Genomic DNA, 17455 nt, shown 5'->3' with positions numbered 1-17455 from the left:
AACAAGACGCCATGCTTTGTTCGAATAAATAAAGAAATAAATTAGAATAGCACTGCTCCAAATCTTCCTCCATTGTGACTTTTGAGATTAATTCTATTTCGCTTTAGGACACGAGTATTATGCAGTGCAGACTAAAGCCAAATTTGTTTAACAGCAAACATGACTCAAAAATGAAGCTATATATGCTTATATTTTAAAATAGATGGTATGAATGCTGTTGTTGTTTCCTTCGAGCCTCCTTTCTGAAGATGAGCCAGCTGCCTTTGATATCTGCAGTTTGCGAGGCCTCTCAGCTCGCATCAAGTGACTGCAATGGCCAAATTGATTTTTTCCCTTGGCGTTTTTATCACAAGCAGAGAAATGCTGATTTTGTTGCAGTAAACAGACAATCAATGTCTCCACAATAGCCTGCGATTCTCCTACAGGGGCTAGAGCTGCTTGTTAAAACAATTACCAATCACGGAGACTACATTTTTTTGGATACTGAACACCTCCACATGTGCTCTTTGTTAGGAATGTGTTCAATAATGCCCATAGGCTACTTACACATCGGCCAGAAGAATAATTAAATAGTATTTTTAGCTACTTTGGTATATTATGCTATTACTGTTATGCATTTTCTTTTTAAACTTTGTTGTAATCAGGTGGGAATAACATCACTGCCTGTAAAATGAATTCCCACAGATTCCTTACAAGCTGTAGTTTGTCATCATCAGTATGTGTACATCTTTTTTGGCTTTAATCACAATTCTGGCACAGTAAAGAAAAACTATTATACTCATTTCCAATTCCTGATTTTTAACACTGGGCTGTGCTAGCTTAGCTATGCATGACTCATGATTCCTGTCATGGCCAACTCTCTTGTAAGAGATTTTCATCTCATTTGGGCTCAGAGGGGATTTATGCTTCTATGCTAAATCTAAACTGTAGGTACGTCATAACTGCAAGCTCCACTGACACCCTACACAGCATGATATTTAAAGTGCTGTCTGCAATATAGTTCTTGATGACCCCGATGAAGGCTGCAGGCCAAAAAGCACTGGTTAAGTAATAAACGTAATGGCTAATTTTCCGCTGCAGTTTTTGAATGGATCATTGAGAGCACAATAATTGTCAACCTCAGTATAAGGAACCATAATCCTAGCGTCAATATAAGGACTCGCAGATGTCAGTATTTCCTGGATAGAGATTGAAAGAACTGATGTGAGTGAATGTACAAAGAAGTGAAAGAAAAAAGACAAAAACAAGGAGCAGGGGATCATGGAAGGACTCCTCGGACTGCATGGCAATGGTATCGGCCGCTTACGTAGTTTATGTTGTACGTTCTACAAAGATGTCTAAACTGTTTTGGGTAAAATTGCAATCACTTTCAGACAGCTTTGTGAAGGTTTTCAAATAATTTCTAATCTCATTTAAAAGCTAAAGGTCGACTGCCAACATGTTGCAGTCACTGTGAGTCAGTCTGTGCCGATGAGCACAACTTGTCTGTGATGCGTCTCTTTGTAGATGGGGACTGGACTGAACTGGTTGCCAACTGGTTGTAGTTAAATTGCTGTCCTGCACCAACTACATCGCTGTGAAGGAATTTCTGTTTCAGATTTATGAGTTTCTGAGTGGACTCTGAGACTAAGTAGTTAATGTGAATTTCCGTGTATGTAGACAACAAAAGATTTGTGATTTCCAGTTCATTGTCATATTGTGAGAAACAAATTGCATGTAGTTGCAGTTACTAACTGATAGCAGACTGGCTTCATCTTATTGCCTTTTTATTATCATCTTGAATCACAATCAAATCTGTGTAAAGACAGCGGCAGCTGACGGCGAATGGTGTGGACTTGGTTGGTAGTTTCAAAGACGGGGGTCTTTGGAACAACCATTTCAGGCAAAAGTTGACGGGTGCAGTAATTCTAGTGCCATGATGTCCATGATGAACGACATCCACTTTGAAAGCTATTGATTAAATGCTAACATTTTGTTTTGCAATATATATTTAATAAACTCTAAATTAAGCAGCTGTTCTTAAGATAACTGATACGTGGTGGCGTCTCAGTGCCTGGCAAGGAAGGCAAGAAAATGGTTAAAACTGAATAAAGACTTGATTCCTGTGTATCCGACACTCATTAGAGTAAACTGATGGCTCCCATTTGAGCATCTCTGTCCCTGCAGCCCTCGTGTGGCTCCACTGAGATGTTTAATTCAGTTTGATGAATAGTGGTGTGATGATCTCAGAGACCAGGCATATTTGCTGATGGGCTGTTTTGACCATCTAGCTATTGATCTCTGAGAGTACTTTAAAATACTTCACTGAAAATGTTTCCTCATAAGTTCTTAAACTCTGTAGACCAGATGAGGGACCAGCACAAATACTGCCTTGAATGCTCCCTGGAAAGGGAGGAAGAACAGTCCATTTCTCCAACATCCTCGAGAGAAAGAGACAGCGCTTCGGTCTCTGTCTCTCTCCAACACTTTCTCTCTCGCCTCCCCTCTAGTGGCAGTTAGGAAACTCTGTGGAGGCCCGCTAAGCCTCTCCATGGCTGCCCTGCCTCCCACCTCGAAGCCCATTCACTTCTAATGAGGTGCTCAAGTGTCTGTGGCTTAACTTGAGGGTCAACACACAGAAATGGTCCCTTTTACATCGCTAGCTTCTCCACTCTGGCGAGTGCTAAAGATTAAATGCTCTTATATTTTAATCTGCCGGTGTTTCATTTTAATAGGCATCAGTTAAAATGCTTGTCACACTTTATTTTCCGTGCACCAGACTAAGTCATTATAAATGAACACTTGCTTACATGATACTATGCCTACATTATTCAAAGTCTACTTCTGTTTAATCCTCAGTCGTCTCAAAAAAACAAAAAGATAAACTGTTTTCTTTACTGTAGCACCGATGCTTGACTCATACAAATCCCAGCACAACTGGCTGCTCGACGCTTGACACATTACTTTGACAGTCTGCAGATACACCCTGGATGAATGGGGATCAAAAGGCAGCGCTTCCCTCTACCTGAGCAACTCTCAAAATATCAGACCTCATGCACTTGAGAAGGCATTACTGACAACAAACAAATACCCCTTCAGCTGCAGTCACTCTCCAGCGTCCCACTTCACAAACACTTCCTGCGAAACCGTGGACATCAGACAAATTGTTTTTGATCGTTTGCCAATATCTTTTTCCCCGATATGGTGTGAACGGGCTATGTGTGGTTTTTACACCATAACCTGTGAGCCCAAAGCGAGCTCACCTTCTCCTAATTGCGTGGATTAAAACAAGCACGAACAAGCGCAGGCATGCTTCGCTGTCAGGGGCAGCTATCAAAGATTAGTTGGTTAGCAAAAGAAGAAGAAGAAACTTAATTAGGCAAGTAAATGTGGTAGTAGAGGTGTGGAGACTTGTGGAGAACTCTCCCTTGTTTGTCTGTATTTGAGCTGCCACAACTTTTCCCATCGACACCACAATTAATAACCTCAATAAATAAATGATGGGAGCTCAACAACAGTGGCAGCTGGGCAAGGTGGGTGGTAGAGGGTGGAGTCTTGCACAGGCAAAAATGAAACCACTTTCAAAGGCCTTTCAAAACTTTTGCCTCTCTGCTTTTTAGTAATCTGGTTGTGTGCTTTTCAATTACTGCTGCAGGCTTTCTGTTGAGGAACTGAATATTTATTTATTATCAAACCTTCAACTTGTTTTTTTAGGTATTTATTTATTGGTTTTCTGGACACTGAACCTGCCAGAATACTACTCACTCTCTGACACGATGTTGCAGGGGGATATATTCGACTGTCTTTGTAACCTTCAGGACCTGTCAGTCCAACATCCATACCCACTTCACGCCAAGCAATGAACAGAAAGCTTCTGCAGCTTTGTGTAGCTTTAGCTTTGTAAAGCTGAGAGCAACCGCAAAGGAAGGTCATAATTCTTTGAAGGCTGAACATTATAAGAGGCCCCTTTAACACTCTGCCCTGTCCACTTCTCATGTCGGTATTTAATTTAATCTTTTTTTGTGGAACTGTGTATCTTTTATACATTTATATGCTTTTATTTAACGCTAGCAGGCATAAATCCAGGTGTAAACGCTACAGTCACACAGACCAACAGCGCAATAGCTCATCAGCATCTGCTTATATGAAGAGCAAACTGTAAATATGAGGCATCAACACCGCATTCAGCTCTGCGGGCTGATATAAAGAGTTACTATTGCTTCCTGTGTATTCAGCCAAATAGGATTAATTCTTAGAGGATGCATTAGACGGCAAGCATGGATGAGATGATTGACAGTTTATTCATGCGGCAGTCTGAAGTCCATAAACTTGAAATTGTGAAGGGAATACACATTAGTGTAATAATATGCTTGGCTAATAATTATCCCTGAGTAAAGACTTCACAGTGAGCTACGTGTATAAACACCTCTCATTTGAATACACAGTTCCTTGAGAAAGTCACAGTGCGTTGCTCTTTATGCAGTAGGACAGCGGTCCCCAACCCCCGGGCCTCGGACCGGTACCGGTCCGTGAGTCGTTTGGTACCGGGCCGCGAGAGTTGAGGCTCAGGTGTGAAATGTATGTTTTCAGGGTTTTATCGTTTTTCAGCGTTATTTTGTTATCGTTTTATCGTTAACTCGGTTTTCCTGGGTCTTTTCATGTGTGTTATGAATAAATCTTCTTTTTTTCGGTACCGGTACTAGTTTTATTTTGTTGTATTTATCCGCGACACCCTAAAGGCCGGTCCGTGAAAATATTGTCGGGCATAAACCGGTCCGTGGCGCAAAAAAGGTTGGGGACCGCTGCAGTAGGATATCTAAAGGAATGGAAGAGACATCGTGTAAAAGTGCTAACTCAAACAGGCCAGTTTTGATGGTAAACATTCAGGTTTAGAGAAATGCAGATGAAAGATCTGTGAGTCAATACAGGAATAATCCAGGCGTTTGAGGAAACAGGCTTTTATCTGTCTTGATTAATAGCCGTTTAACGCGGTTCAACAGAGACACTGACGCGCGCAGATTTTATTGGGATTCATTTTCAATTCCAATATTATTTTTTTGCTTTTAATTCTGTGCTAAAAGCTAACAGGCTAATTGTCATTATGTGTGTCCACAGAGACAAAATGTGTTTTCACTGCAGCGCGTGAAAAATAGTTGGGACGCCACGGACGAACATTCATTTATATATTTCCCACTGCACTTAGTGCTTAGCATCCATCCATCCATCCATTGTCTGCATCCTAGACATCAAAAGATTAGTGTGTGCTGTTGCTTTGTGTGTGTGTGCGTGTGTGTTGTGCTGGTTTGAGAGAACTAAGTGACTGTCAAATTACATAAGGGTGTGGGATAAATCTGCTGGCTTTTCTCCACAGACTTGGCTCTTTTTTTTTTATTGTCAGGGTTGGCAAGAGGCCAGCGCGTGTGCACACCAACACAAGTGCACTTTACATACCGACCCCCACTTTTTCATCTCCTTACCTCCTATTTCATGCCTGTGTTGAAGTCTTTTCCCCTGATTCTCTGTCCTCTATACCAACAAATCCGCTAAACCTATAAACGCACATCTACACATCAATTTTTTTCTAGCAGGTTATATTAGAGATAAAGTGGTAAATCTTATTTTGTTCTTGTTGACATAATAGCCCGAGCTTAGTCCTCTTCAGTCACTCTGATTGCACCATTGACTCTACATTAATACGGTAAATATCCTGTAAATTATAAATTATGGTGTCGACAAGCTCTTCCCGATTAAAAGCTGCAGAATCATACACAGCATCGCTTCAAATTAGCGCTGGGCTGACTGGTGAGATGATAAATAAATCAAGAAGCTTACAGTGTGTGCCACATTTGTTTACTGAATTAAAAATAAATGAAAAAAAAAAAAGTCAAGAAGCTGACAAATGTAGAAACACGCCGAAGAAACCGATCGCCGGTTAACTTTGAATGAATGATGGGTTGGAGTCTGTTTTGTTGAGCTGATGAGAAAATCTGAGCTGCAGCAGCTGGCGTCTTTCAGTTTTAGCGTACGGTTGCAGTTTGTGAATTTAAAGATGTTCTTTGTGTTTCTGTTAATATTATTTTTCTTTCCCATTTCCGACGTGCCCCCTGTTGAGTATATAAAATGTGCCGCTCACACTGAGGCTGACTTCTCAGAGAATTTTCACTCAGACTTTCTTGACTGTCTACTTTTAACCTTCAAACAAACACACACACAGTAACCCTCACATTTTGTGCTTTCATTTCTTACTTTCTGCTCTCTGAACTTTCCTTCTTCTCATCAATATGCCTTTTGCTTGCCAGCGGAGGTGCTCCAGGCTCTCCGAGCCCTCTTCAGTCCGCAGTTGTAACATTTCACCATCTATTCCTGACCTAATGTACACAAGCACTTCATATCCCAACACCCCAGACGCTGAACTGTAGCTGTGTAGCATTTTGAAAATATTAATACTGTAATACATATCATACTCCAAGTTCAAACAACCTAGCTTAGGCTCTTTTTGACCAATTTAAACAGCACTTGTGTGGGGTTTTTTGTAATGTATTTTGCTTTTATTGACAAAAAAAGTTTAAAGTATATGTGATTGTGAGGATTTGCTTTATTTTAGTTTAGTGTAGTAGAAAAGGCATACTTTTTTATACATATTTTATAATGATTAAAGAAGTGATGTCTGAGTCACAGTTTGAAGTTTGCAGTCCTTCCCACCAAATTCCTAAAAAATAAAAAAAAGACATTTTATCCTTGATCCAAGGTTTGCAAAATACTCTTAAGAAAGATGTTCTTTTTTTTTCTTGTTCAGAGGGTTCGCATCCGGCCATCAGTGACGCTGCACAACATGCTTTTGAAATCATGTGAATAAACCTCAATTAGCGTTACTTGAGGTTGTGACTTCACTTTATCCTCTGCATATGTTTAACCATTCACAAACCATGGCTTTTCTTTTTTTTCCTTTAACAACATGGACTCAAAAGTTCGCAGTGTTGGAGCTTTTTTTCCTCCTTTGTCGACTCAAATTCCCCCAGTGTCAGAGCCAGCGCAGGAATACACTGTGTGAATCTGGTGCACGCAGAAGTAACGAGAGGAAGTTGCGTAAGGGAATAGTGAGAGCTGCTGTGTTGACATGGCTTGGGTCGGTGCCAGCCATCCGCTCTTGTGACCCACTCTGACCTTAGCTCAGGAGCGCTCAGCGGACGAGGGGCTTTACTGCGGCTTGACTTTACTGGTTAAAGAGATGATGTCAGGGCTAGCAGGTAAAAAGGCTCACACGCACAGTTACATATGCTGTCCAATCAAGACGGGCGGGCGCATACTGCACTTATTTTTGCGAGCTGTGTTTATATAGACACATTCGCTCATGGCACAACACTCACACCCCAGTCCCTTCTCTTTCCCCTCCGCCTGACTCCCCACCACAACTATGCAAGCAACTTCAGCTCAGTCACCTAATTGATTCCAGATCTCTCTCTCCCCCCCATCTCCTCATCCCCTCACTCTCTCAGAGCCTCCTCCTCCTCGCTGTCACTGCTGCCCCCTCGCTCTCTCTCTCTGAACCTCCTGGGTCTGAGTGCCTTCCATGTGTACATTCCCTTTCTTTTTGTCTGTTTCGTATGAATTTGCATACGCAAACACACGTTAAAGGTGTTTCTCCTCAGGTCGTATACCATGTTAAAATTTATTTTCACCCGAAGGTTCATGGGAAACAATCAGTATTCAGTGAAATATGATGATAAGCGCACAGCTGACAATTAAAGCTTTAACCAGAAGTTGTAAATCTAAACTGTCCAGGGTGGAATAAGGGAAACAGAAGTCATTGTGCCAGCAGTTTAAAGGTTGTAAACAATTTGCAAGCTGTAAAATTCAAAAGCCCACAGCGTTTCCTGTTTACCGCCTTCTGAATCCTGCATTGTTAGCGGTGTGTTTTAGAGATCTGGTCCGTTGCGTTGAAGTGACAGGTGTCGGTAACGGGTTTAGGAGAACGGTGTCACTAGATCATGAGAGTGTGTGAGGGATTGAGGGCACAGCATGAAGCTGAAATCAGGTGAAAAGGAAATATGTTCCTTTTTTGTGCGTGTGTTTATAAAAAATTAAATGTTACATAGTGAGCTGTATGGATGTCTAAGTAGAAACCTGGTGCTGATCTCTAAAGCACCCTGACTGCAAACAAGCAGCAAGCACAGAAACCAAGTTTCTTTTAATTTCAGAAATCCTTGTTGTGTTTGTTACCTCACATCTAAACAACCTCTGCTGGATTTGAAGCTTGTGATCCTACAAGCATATTACATAATAACTTTTAAAATGTGTAAATCTCACAGTAAAACACCGATGTGAGTATTACAAGGATAAAAAGAAAGCATCGTACGATGCCGAGCCTTTGTGCCACTAATGTCAGCTGCTGCTTGTTTAACTGATTTCCTCTCATCTTATTCTCGTGTGTCATTCACATCATGTAGCTTACTGAAGACAATGAAAAAAATAGCACTGCTTTTCAGCCAGTTATCATGGAAATGCACGCAGGATTCCTTTCTACCTAAATTGTACAGCTAATTTTAACACATTTGCACACCTACAACCAGAAAGAGTAGGCCGGAGAAGAGAACTAGCTGCTGTTACGTAAGACAGCCACACCGTGTCAAACTCACGCAGGGGAAAAAAAATTGACCATGTGAAACAGAAAAGCTGTGGAGGAAAAAAAAGGCCCTTTGATCTTTTAATTATCCAAGAATTAGCAATGCTAATCGCTCCCAAGAAAATTACAGTATGTCTAAAGACAAACAAGAGAAGTTTCCAATACTGCAACAGGTTCTTGCTTCGCCTCACCTGTGAGCTGTAACAGGTTTGGATGCCTCAGATGTGAGCTCCTAATTGACAAATTAAGAACTGTGTTTTCATCTCCAGCTTAAGAAAAAACACACGTTCTGGCAGTGTGGACCAGTGCTGCGTCTCCTTTCATCTACCAGGAGACCTTATGAGTGAATGGGGCTCGCGAATGATAGGGATGGCTGGGCTGGCTCCGGGCAAGCGGCTGAGGGGGGAGGCAGGGAGTGATTTGCGTATTCACAGATCCGCTTACTCAATAAGGCTCAAGAGGAAAAAGAGGAGAACAGTGATGGACAGTTCTCTTTCTTTGTTTATGACTATGCTTAGGTTATAAGCTGCATAAACTCTGGCTCATGCTGCAGCAGTGCCATATCGCCAGCCAGCAAAAAGACAGCAAACTACTGTTACTGTACTGGAAAGCGCTGTTAGTAATCCCCTGTGGGCATCTGGCTTCTCCCTGCACACTGTTGTTTTTATTGTTATGATGTCTGTGTGAGTATTAAATAAGAAATATAAAAGATAGAAGTTTGCTGCGTCATATCACAAAATCACACATTATTAGCTGGAATATTCCCCTTTATGTGGAGAGGGGAGAAAAATAAAGTGGGATAGCGTCATGGGCTAAACGTGCCGATCAATAAATGAATAAAAAAGAATTGAACTTTGTGTTTGTGCTGATCCAAAAGATCACTGCAGGCATGTCGAAATGGGCCGCTTTCACAGCCTTTTAATTTTCCTGGGTGACATCTTTAGACCTCATCAAGCGTTAGCGCTTATACTTGTGTTTGACTGCCGGGCATTGTCATAAACTGTACTGTGAGCATTTCATGACATCAGCACATTTGCATACACACTGTAGATGTTGTCTGTGTTCAATTACAGCTATATGCAACTCTCAGTATTCTTAGTCTTTTAGTAACCTTATCCTGCTGGAAGCAGCCATCAGAAGACGGGTACGCTGTGGTGGTAAAGGGATCCATGCTTTCATGTTGTTTATACCAAACTCTGACCCTGCTATCTGAATGTCACAGCAAAACTCAAGGCTCATGAGATTCAGCAATGTTTTTACAATCTTCTATTGTATAATTTCGAAGAGCCTGTGTGAATTGTAGCTTCAGTTTCCTAACATCTGCTTTGACATTCAACACATTGTATACTTTTCTACATCCCTTGTAGCAAGTGGTTTTTGGAGTTACTGCTACCTTCCTATCAGCTCGATGCAGTCTGGTCATTATCCTCTGACCTCTGGCATCAACACGGCGTTTTTGTCCAAAAACTGCCACCCACTGGATATTTCCTCTACTTTGGTCCATTCTCTGTAAACTCAAGAGATGGTTGTGTGGGAAAATTAGCAGTTCTGAAATATCCACACCAGCCTGTCAGGCTCCAACAAATATTACCTAATTAAAAGTCACTTGAATAATCTTTCTTCCCCATTCTGATGGCTCACCTTGACCTTCAGCAGGTCATCAGGACATCATGTCTACATGCCTAAATGTACTGTTGCTGCCGTGTAACTGGCTGATTAAATATTTGCCTTAATAAGCAGTTAAACCTAATAAAGTTGTACCTAATGAAGTGTCCACTGAGTGGGTGCAGTTCAGTTAAAGTTCAAATGATTTCTTTTAATAAAAATGTTTAAATAGTAAAAAAAAAAGAGTTAAAGTAAAACAGAGTTATAAATTTTTACTCTGTGACTAAAAAAAAAAAACCTCAGTAAATATCGGAACAGTTATAAATGAATTTTTGGGGATAATTATGAAAACTGCCTCTTTCCCCAAGCCACATTTGTAGATTTGTCATCCTCTTCTGAGATGTGTCGTTATCGTCCTCCTCCCTTTTCCCCTCTGTGCCACGTCTTCTTCTGTTTCACTTTCTCCCCATCTGTGCAGCCTTGTAATGTTTCTTTTCTTTCATATTAATGAAAACACACACTGTGTTGCCATGCATACCCAAGCATTGCAGACTCACACACATAGATGCTTGCACACATACACACAGAGTAAACAGAGACCAACCTCTGCTCAGACATGCAGCGGGCCAGCTAATTAGTAAAGTGGCAGTGGGGTTTGTGTGAAATTGTACACATAAACACACACACACGCACACGCTGCCCAGTGAGAGCTCATAGTGTGCGCACGGCACAGACACCGGTGGACAGCAGAACTGCTGGTGCTATTGATCCAAAACAAGACAGAGAGCAGGAGGGGGAGAAACAGCTATGCTTAAAAAAGTCATGTATTAGACCTCACCTTTTGTTTCTTTTCACGAAGTAACTCAGCTGGAGGAAGTCATCTGCCACACTTCTCGTTACATTACTTTTGCATCGTCATGAGACACATTGTTACATAACTGCCAAGTGACATTTGTGCTAATAATTATGTCTACATATCAGCACAAATCCCTATACTAATAAGGGCGTATCCAGCATTATTCACTTTAACCTTCACGCTCGTGGTCCCTTTGCACAATAAATTTGAATTATACTGCATATTTCCAAACCTTAAAAAGTTGTAGATTGCTCTGCCATTTTTAGCCCCATCTTTGCCACAGAGTTGGCTCACATGGTTTTTTCACAAAGCACGAGGGATCATTAAAGAGCTCAGTATTAACCATAATGTGCTTTCTTTTGCAGACAAAATGTAATGTGATTACAGTAGCGTGTTACTTTTTCAAGCGTGGAAAAAGGTCACCGTATGAAAGGCAGCGTGATGTCACCGCTAGACTTCGGATCAATACCGTCTTTGTGTTTATTAGCTCAGAGTTATAGTGAGCGGTCAGTCCCTCTAGTGGTGCCAGGGCAACACAGTCTGAGGAGCTGAAAGAGAAGGCGAGAGAGAGAGAGAGAGCACACAAAGAGAAAAAAGAGGGACGGATGGACAGATGGAGGTGGAAAGCTGGGGTTAGATGCAGAGGGTGGAATGGAGAAAAAGAGAGGGAGAAGTGTTCAGAGTGGTAGTGGCGACCCAGTTCCATCACTGCTTGTTTGTGTTTGACGTGGCGCAGCAGTTAAGAGCATTGTGGCACGAGGATTGAGGGTGGCAAGGCTGCGTGAAATAAACATGCATTTGTGAGGATGTTACCTCACGTTACATGCATGTACACAAAGACTTGCACCCGCGCACGCGCTCATAAAGATATTAGTTGAGCAACTGATTGCCTGATTGGCATGATTAACAGCAGCTGCTTTGCTAATTGTGTAATTTTTCCACATGATTTTTATTTTTGACTTTTTCCTCCAGTTTCTCAGATGTTAGAATTTACTCCCGTTTTTCATCTTTTATGTTACTAACAAAAGAAGGAATCGCTGTTTGTTTATGTGCTCTTCACTTTTCTACTTCACACTTGGCACGTCTGTTGCTAGGGAGTTTAAATTTCTTTAAATGGGCAGTTCTTGTACTTTGGCTATGCTGTTCACGTCGAATGATATCTGCGGGTGAAGTGTTTAGGGAACAGTGTTATATTGGAGCTTACAGTTCGCCATCATTGGAATTTAAGGGTTTAAAAAAGTCAGCCTTGATTCTGACAAAAATACTTTCTCATTGTTCCTCTCACACAGCCTTAGTCTCGTCTCCCTCCTTTCACCCTCGCCTGATCGTTGCCCCTCCCTGAGCCTGGTTCTGCTTGAGGTTTCTTCCTGTTAAAATGAGTTTTTCCTTCCCGCTGTCACCAAGTGCTTGCTCATAGAGGGTCATCTGATTGTTGGGGTTTTCTCTCTATTATTGTAGGGATGCATCGTAATGGAAAATGAAGAGATCCTGAAGCATGCATGATATATCATATCATTCAACATATAAAGTAAATAATTCAATTATTGCTGTTTACTTAGGTGGATTGCACACACACTCTTCTTTTGCAGTTGTTTCCCCTCATTTTTCCTTACTGTCGTTCTACTTCGACATAAATTTGCACTGAGTGTAAGATGTAAATCAATGTGAAAATAGCTTTTAATTGCATCTGCTTCTTTAAAAACTGAGTGCTAATTAGTCAGACCTAGTAAAACAAAAACTGATGAGTCAGTTTAATCTAATGGAGACCGAGGTCGATTGCACCCAGCTCCTTTAAAATCTTTCAGGCGTGATGCAGTTCCCTGTAGCTCGGGATGGGATGAATGATTGATCATGATGCTGTAAAGCTGTATTGCACTTAGCTGTGCATTTAGCGTTGACAGAGCGCTTCTTCATCAGGCCTTCCATGTTTCTCCTCCAATAAAACAGGCAGTTAAAAGTGGAAAGGTAGTGGTGGTCATCGGCCGACCGTTGGTGAAATGACAGTTTCATGGTATTTTCTTCATCCCCTTTTTGATACCACTGCTAGTTTATTTCACACTCCATTTTTTCTATATTTACACTAATAGCTTGTGCACGTGCTTGTGTGGATGCCTGACCTTGTTTCCCTGCAACAGTGATTTGTCACACCTTGTGTTGATATGGCGCAGTGAGCTGGCTCTTTGACAACTACACTATAAACGTGAGCGTCCAGTGTGAATCGCGTGTTTTCTGGCATCTAAAGCGTACGCTGGAGCTACCATTGGGATTTGCTGCACGCGTTCTTCTCTTTTATTAGCTACAAAATTACATGCATTAGGGGAGCGAATGTGGCAATGTTTCCTTTTAGATGGCGGCTCAGTTTGTTGACTTTTGGGTGGAAGTGTTGGAAAATGTGAGGCTGAGGAGTCCGTGACATAGTTCTGGAGTAATAGGGGTCAGGAGCGTGTTATGGAGCTGGTCATGAGGAGAGTAAATGAAGATGGGTTGTACAGGACTGCCAGAGTTTGGGAAGGTAAAAAAATTGTGGGATTTTTAATAGCGGGAGAGAGAGGGGGAGATATAGAGACAGTGAGAGCTAATGAGCTGGATTTTGTGGAGACTTGGCATTCTGCTCATGGTGTTCGCTCTCTCTCTCTCCTCTGTAGAAGAGCTGGCATGAGCGAGCTTCCTGTCTGAGCCCTGAAGCAGGAGTAAATGAGGGGTGGGTGGGTGGGAGGGCGGAAGGGGTGGGGGGGACGCGGGGGCACGGTGGAGGGGTGTTGGAAGCAATAGAACAGAGAAAAGGAGGAGAAGGAGGAGGAGGGGTGAGGGGTGGGAGGGACCAGTGCTGAAATTGAATGCCAGGGCGCCATGCTCTCACCGCCAGCGTTTCCATGGTTACAGGGTAATTCTGGCGAGTAAGGAAATTTCATTCACTCTGGTATGGAGAAGAAGAAGAAGAAGAAAAAAAAATAGGAGGGAAATATCAACAAAGCAACAGAAATGGGGAAAGACAGACACGGTGAAAAAAAAAAGAAAGAGAAAATCAGGGAGGAGATAAAAAGGAGACAGAGGAGAGAAAGAGGAAACCTCTTCTGGGGTTTGTGCCACCCATCCCCCCGGCGATCTGCCTCTGCTTCTGTCTCTCATTCCTTTTTTTTTTTCCTTGTGTATTTCTGTGATGCTTGGTTTGTTTGCCACCACCCTATAAGCAAACACAACACCCACCCACAATCCTCCAGTTCTTCCAGCAGCCCTGCAGGTATATGGCGAAGAACAAAGAGAAACACTGTTAACTGGCCGCTGTGTGTGCATTTGTCAGTGTGTGTGTGAGAGTGTGTCTCCTTTTTTGGGGGAGGAGGAAGGCAGGGGGTTGGTGCCAGGGTAGGTTTTGGGTGGGAGCCGGAGTGGGGGGGTAAAGAAATCAGGAGGCAGAAGGATTGTTCACAGCATACTGCAAACCAAACTGCTTAGACAAACTTGATTTAATTTGTCTTCAGACACGTTTTTAAAGGAAAAGTGAATTGAGTTAAAACTCTTTATTCATGTAAAAACCTGAGCAGGGCGAAGCCTGTGTGTCAGCCTTTATACATACAGGCACGCTCTCACTCTCAGGCTAACAGGGGCTGACAACTGCATGGGGTTTGACTGGGCTGTCGTTGCAGCCAATGTGACAGCTGTACAGCCGAGCAAACTCTCTGTCTTCACACACACACACACGCACACGGGCATCATCTTGATTTTAAATATGATGTGTAATTTATTTCATCAGCACATGCAGCATGTTTTGACAGAGTTATCCATAAACAAAATTTCGTTAACATGTTGACCATGTGCTGTTTATTATTGTCAAGGTGGCGTGTGCAGATGTCCAACTGTCACAGTAAATGACGTTACTTACTGAGATAATAGTAATGTAATACTTTCTCAATAGAGATGCACCGATTCACGGCTGCCACATCACAATTTTCTTGGGTGATTCCAGTTTCCGATCTTTTTGCAAAGTGTGACCTCCTTACACTGATTTTTCTTTCTAAAGACTCTGACTGACAGCATATACAAACAAAATTCTGCTTTTTTCCATGCATATGCCTGTAATGCCTGTAACTTACTGCAAAACTTATTCACTTACACAACTGAATACATTTATATACAGTTAAGTAGTCTGCTACTGGAAAAAGAAATGAGCTGTGAGTTGCTGCTCACGCGCCTTTGCTTGAGAGATTTTACCTTACATCAAGCAAATAGAGGTGCAGGAGATTTAGATAACAAAACAAGTGTCAAGTGTACATAATTTCTCACTATGTTTATAACTTCACCAGCTTTGATGCTCATACCGAGGCTCTGGGTAGCTTTAACTTTAATCACTTTGCTTTATTGTACTTTGCCTTTATTATCTTCTTTATAATGTCCAGATCAGTCAGCTGAGGGTGATTTTAAGTGTCTGATTGGGTTTGTTGTTATCAACAGTGAGCAGCTTCCCCACTAACAGCATGTTAGCATGTGGCTCGTAATTGGACATATTATCTCTATATCGTTGATCTATTTGAAGATTAGGGCATTGATTGGTTCTGATAAGGACACAGCAGACAAAGCATCAGAAAAAATGGCTATAAATAATAAATAATAATGTACAGGGTAATCATGAGTGAATAGTTTGAAGGCTAAAAGTGTGTGTTGGGGGGGATTACTGCGGTTTTACACACTTGTTGGCAGTTGCTATTGTAGGTGAGTTGAGATTTGGGTAACACAGCGGTGCCAAGATAGAGCAGAGGCAAATGAGCAGAAAATGTGATAGTTGCAAGCTAGGCTGGTGACTGGTTAGGGCTGAGCATGCTGGAGATTGGTGGATGTTGCTCCATGGCTGGTTGATTGATACAACTACTAATTTTCATGAACAAAAAAGTAAAGAAAGAAAGAAAAAAGAAAAAAAATCTTGACAAATATCTTTGTTTCCTTTTCTTTCAGTTGGTGAGGAGGGCCTGTGGGAGTGCGGGCTTTCCTACGAGTGCAGAACCCTTCTGTTCAAGGCCATACACAACCTGCTGGAAAGGTAAAACCATCAGCACTTTCTCCAGTCCACCGCGAGAGCTGTAAATAAATGTAAATAAATGGTGTCTAACAACAAGCTTGCTGCTGGATAACTCCACTGTGGCACCCATAAGTGTAGCCTGTTGAGGCAAATAATGAGCAGTCCTGTTTAACACAGAGATTTCACCATGCTGGTGTTCACGGAGACCCCGCTTTATGGCGCCTTTGCTTGTTTACGCTGAACCACAGCGAGCTGGTGTAATGCCGCCAGAGTTTACACAGAAGGGCTTCACGTCTGACACAGCAGCGTCGCTTCATGCCAGCTCAGCCTTTTACACACGTAGATTAGTTTTTTTTATTACCTTTGCACCCAGCTCAACGGTGCAACAACAAAGTGATAGGGGTAAAATAATAGTGCAATATGTCCTCAGATTCCCATTTCCTAAATATTTACACAGCGACACGATTCTTCTAAATGCTAAATAGGGGTGTATTTCTTCCTGTTTTGGGAATTGAATTGTGAAAGTCACCAAACAAACAAACAAACAAATAAAAAAACCACAACTTTAAGTCAAAGTGACAGAGCGCGTTAGTTTTCCTGCATGAGCTTCACCTTAATGGAATTATAAACTGAGTGCTGAATCACTTGCTCAAGTACCCAAAGCTCTCCTTTCTGAGTCAGAGCCATCTGTTAAATGAAGCAGCACATATTTGCTCTCTATTAAGTGAAGCATCAGTGATCATCATAGGGGGCATGCTGAATTAACCTTCCTATTACCTTGAAGCTAACTCCTTAAATAGCTCACTGTTTCAACACTAAAGGTATCGGTTCCACTTTCTCTTTTATATTCTGCAGATCAAGCTGACCTCTGTCTCAGGCTGCCGATATTATAGCTCTGATTTTAATTATGATTATTGTCATCAAAAATTATTCAGTTTTTTTTCTTTTACAAGCAGTTTTTTTATTTAAAGGATTGAATAGCATAAAGACAGAAATATAACTTTTGCTAAAGTTAATGTAAAAGTTAAGATGTTACAATAACTCTGTTGTGCTGCTCGTTAAGTTGGCATGAGAATAAGAGCTGTAAAAGACAGAGTGTCACAAGTAAATTGGCCAATCACAGTAAAGACGTTTTGCTGAATAAAGAAAGTGTGACATCAACCGCCAGATTTATAGATTTAAATTTATAGCCCGACTCTCAAATGGATGGATGCTATTTTATTGTTATTTATTACCATAAATTATCCCCATACCCTTGATCTACTTGAAGATGAATGTATTGGTTGGCTCCAATAAAGACAACGCAGTGGGCAGAATCAGAAAATATGATCATAAATAAAATGGAATAGCGACACTTTGTACAGCGTAATCATAAGTGATT

The 17455-nt window shown here is 41.6% G+C and overlaps 1 protein-coding gene across 4 annotated transcripts in view; it reads left to right on the top strand.

The window, feature by feature from the left end:
* The window catches only part of LOC116334243 (mediator of RNA polymerase II transcription subunit 13-like), an 86024-nt gene that overhangs the window by 37308 nt on the left and 31261 nt on the right, over positions 1-17455 (top strand). For all 4 annotated transcript variants that reach the window (XM_039615212.1, XM_039615211.1, XM_039615214.1 and 1 more), the window contains one exon: positions 16011-16095. In XM_039615212.1, coding sequence (XP_039471146.1) covers positions 16011-16095 — 85 coding nt within the window. The remainder of the gene's footprint in view (positions 1-16010; positions 16096-17455) is intronic.

The sequence above is a fragment of the Oreochromis aureus genome, linkage group 7 (assembly GCF_013358895.1).
Source record: "Oreochromis aureus strain Israel breed Guangdong linkage group 7, ZZ_aureus, whole genome shotgun sequence".
In the NCBI taxonomy this organism is placed as follows: Eukaryota; Metazoa; Chordata; class Actinopteri; order Cichliformes; family Cichlidae; genus Oreochromis; species Oreochromis aureus.
The sequence above is the reverse complement of the archived record's forward strand: the minus strand, read 5'-3'. Positions and strand labels throughout refer to the sequence as shown.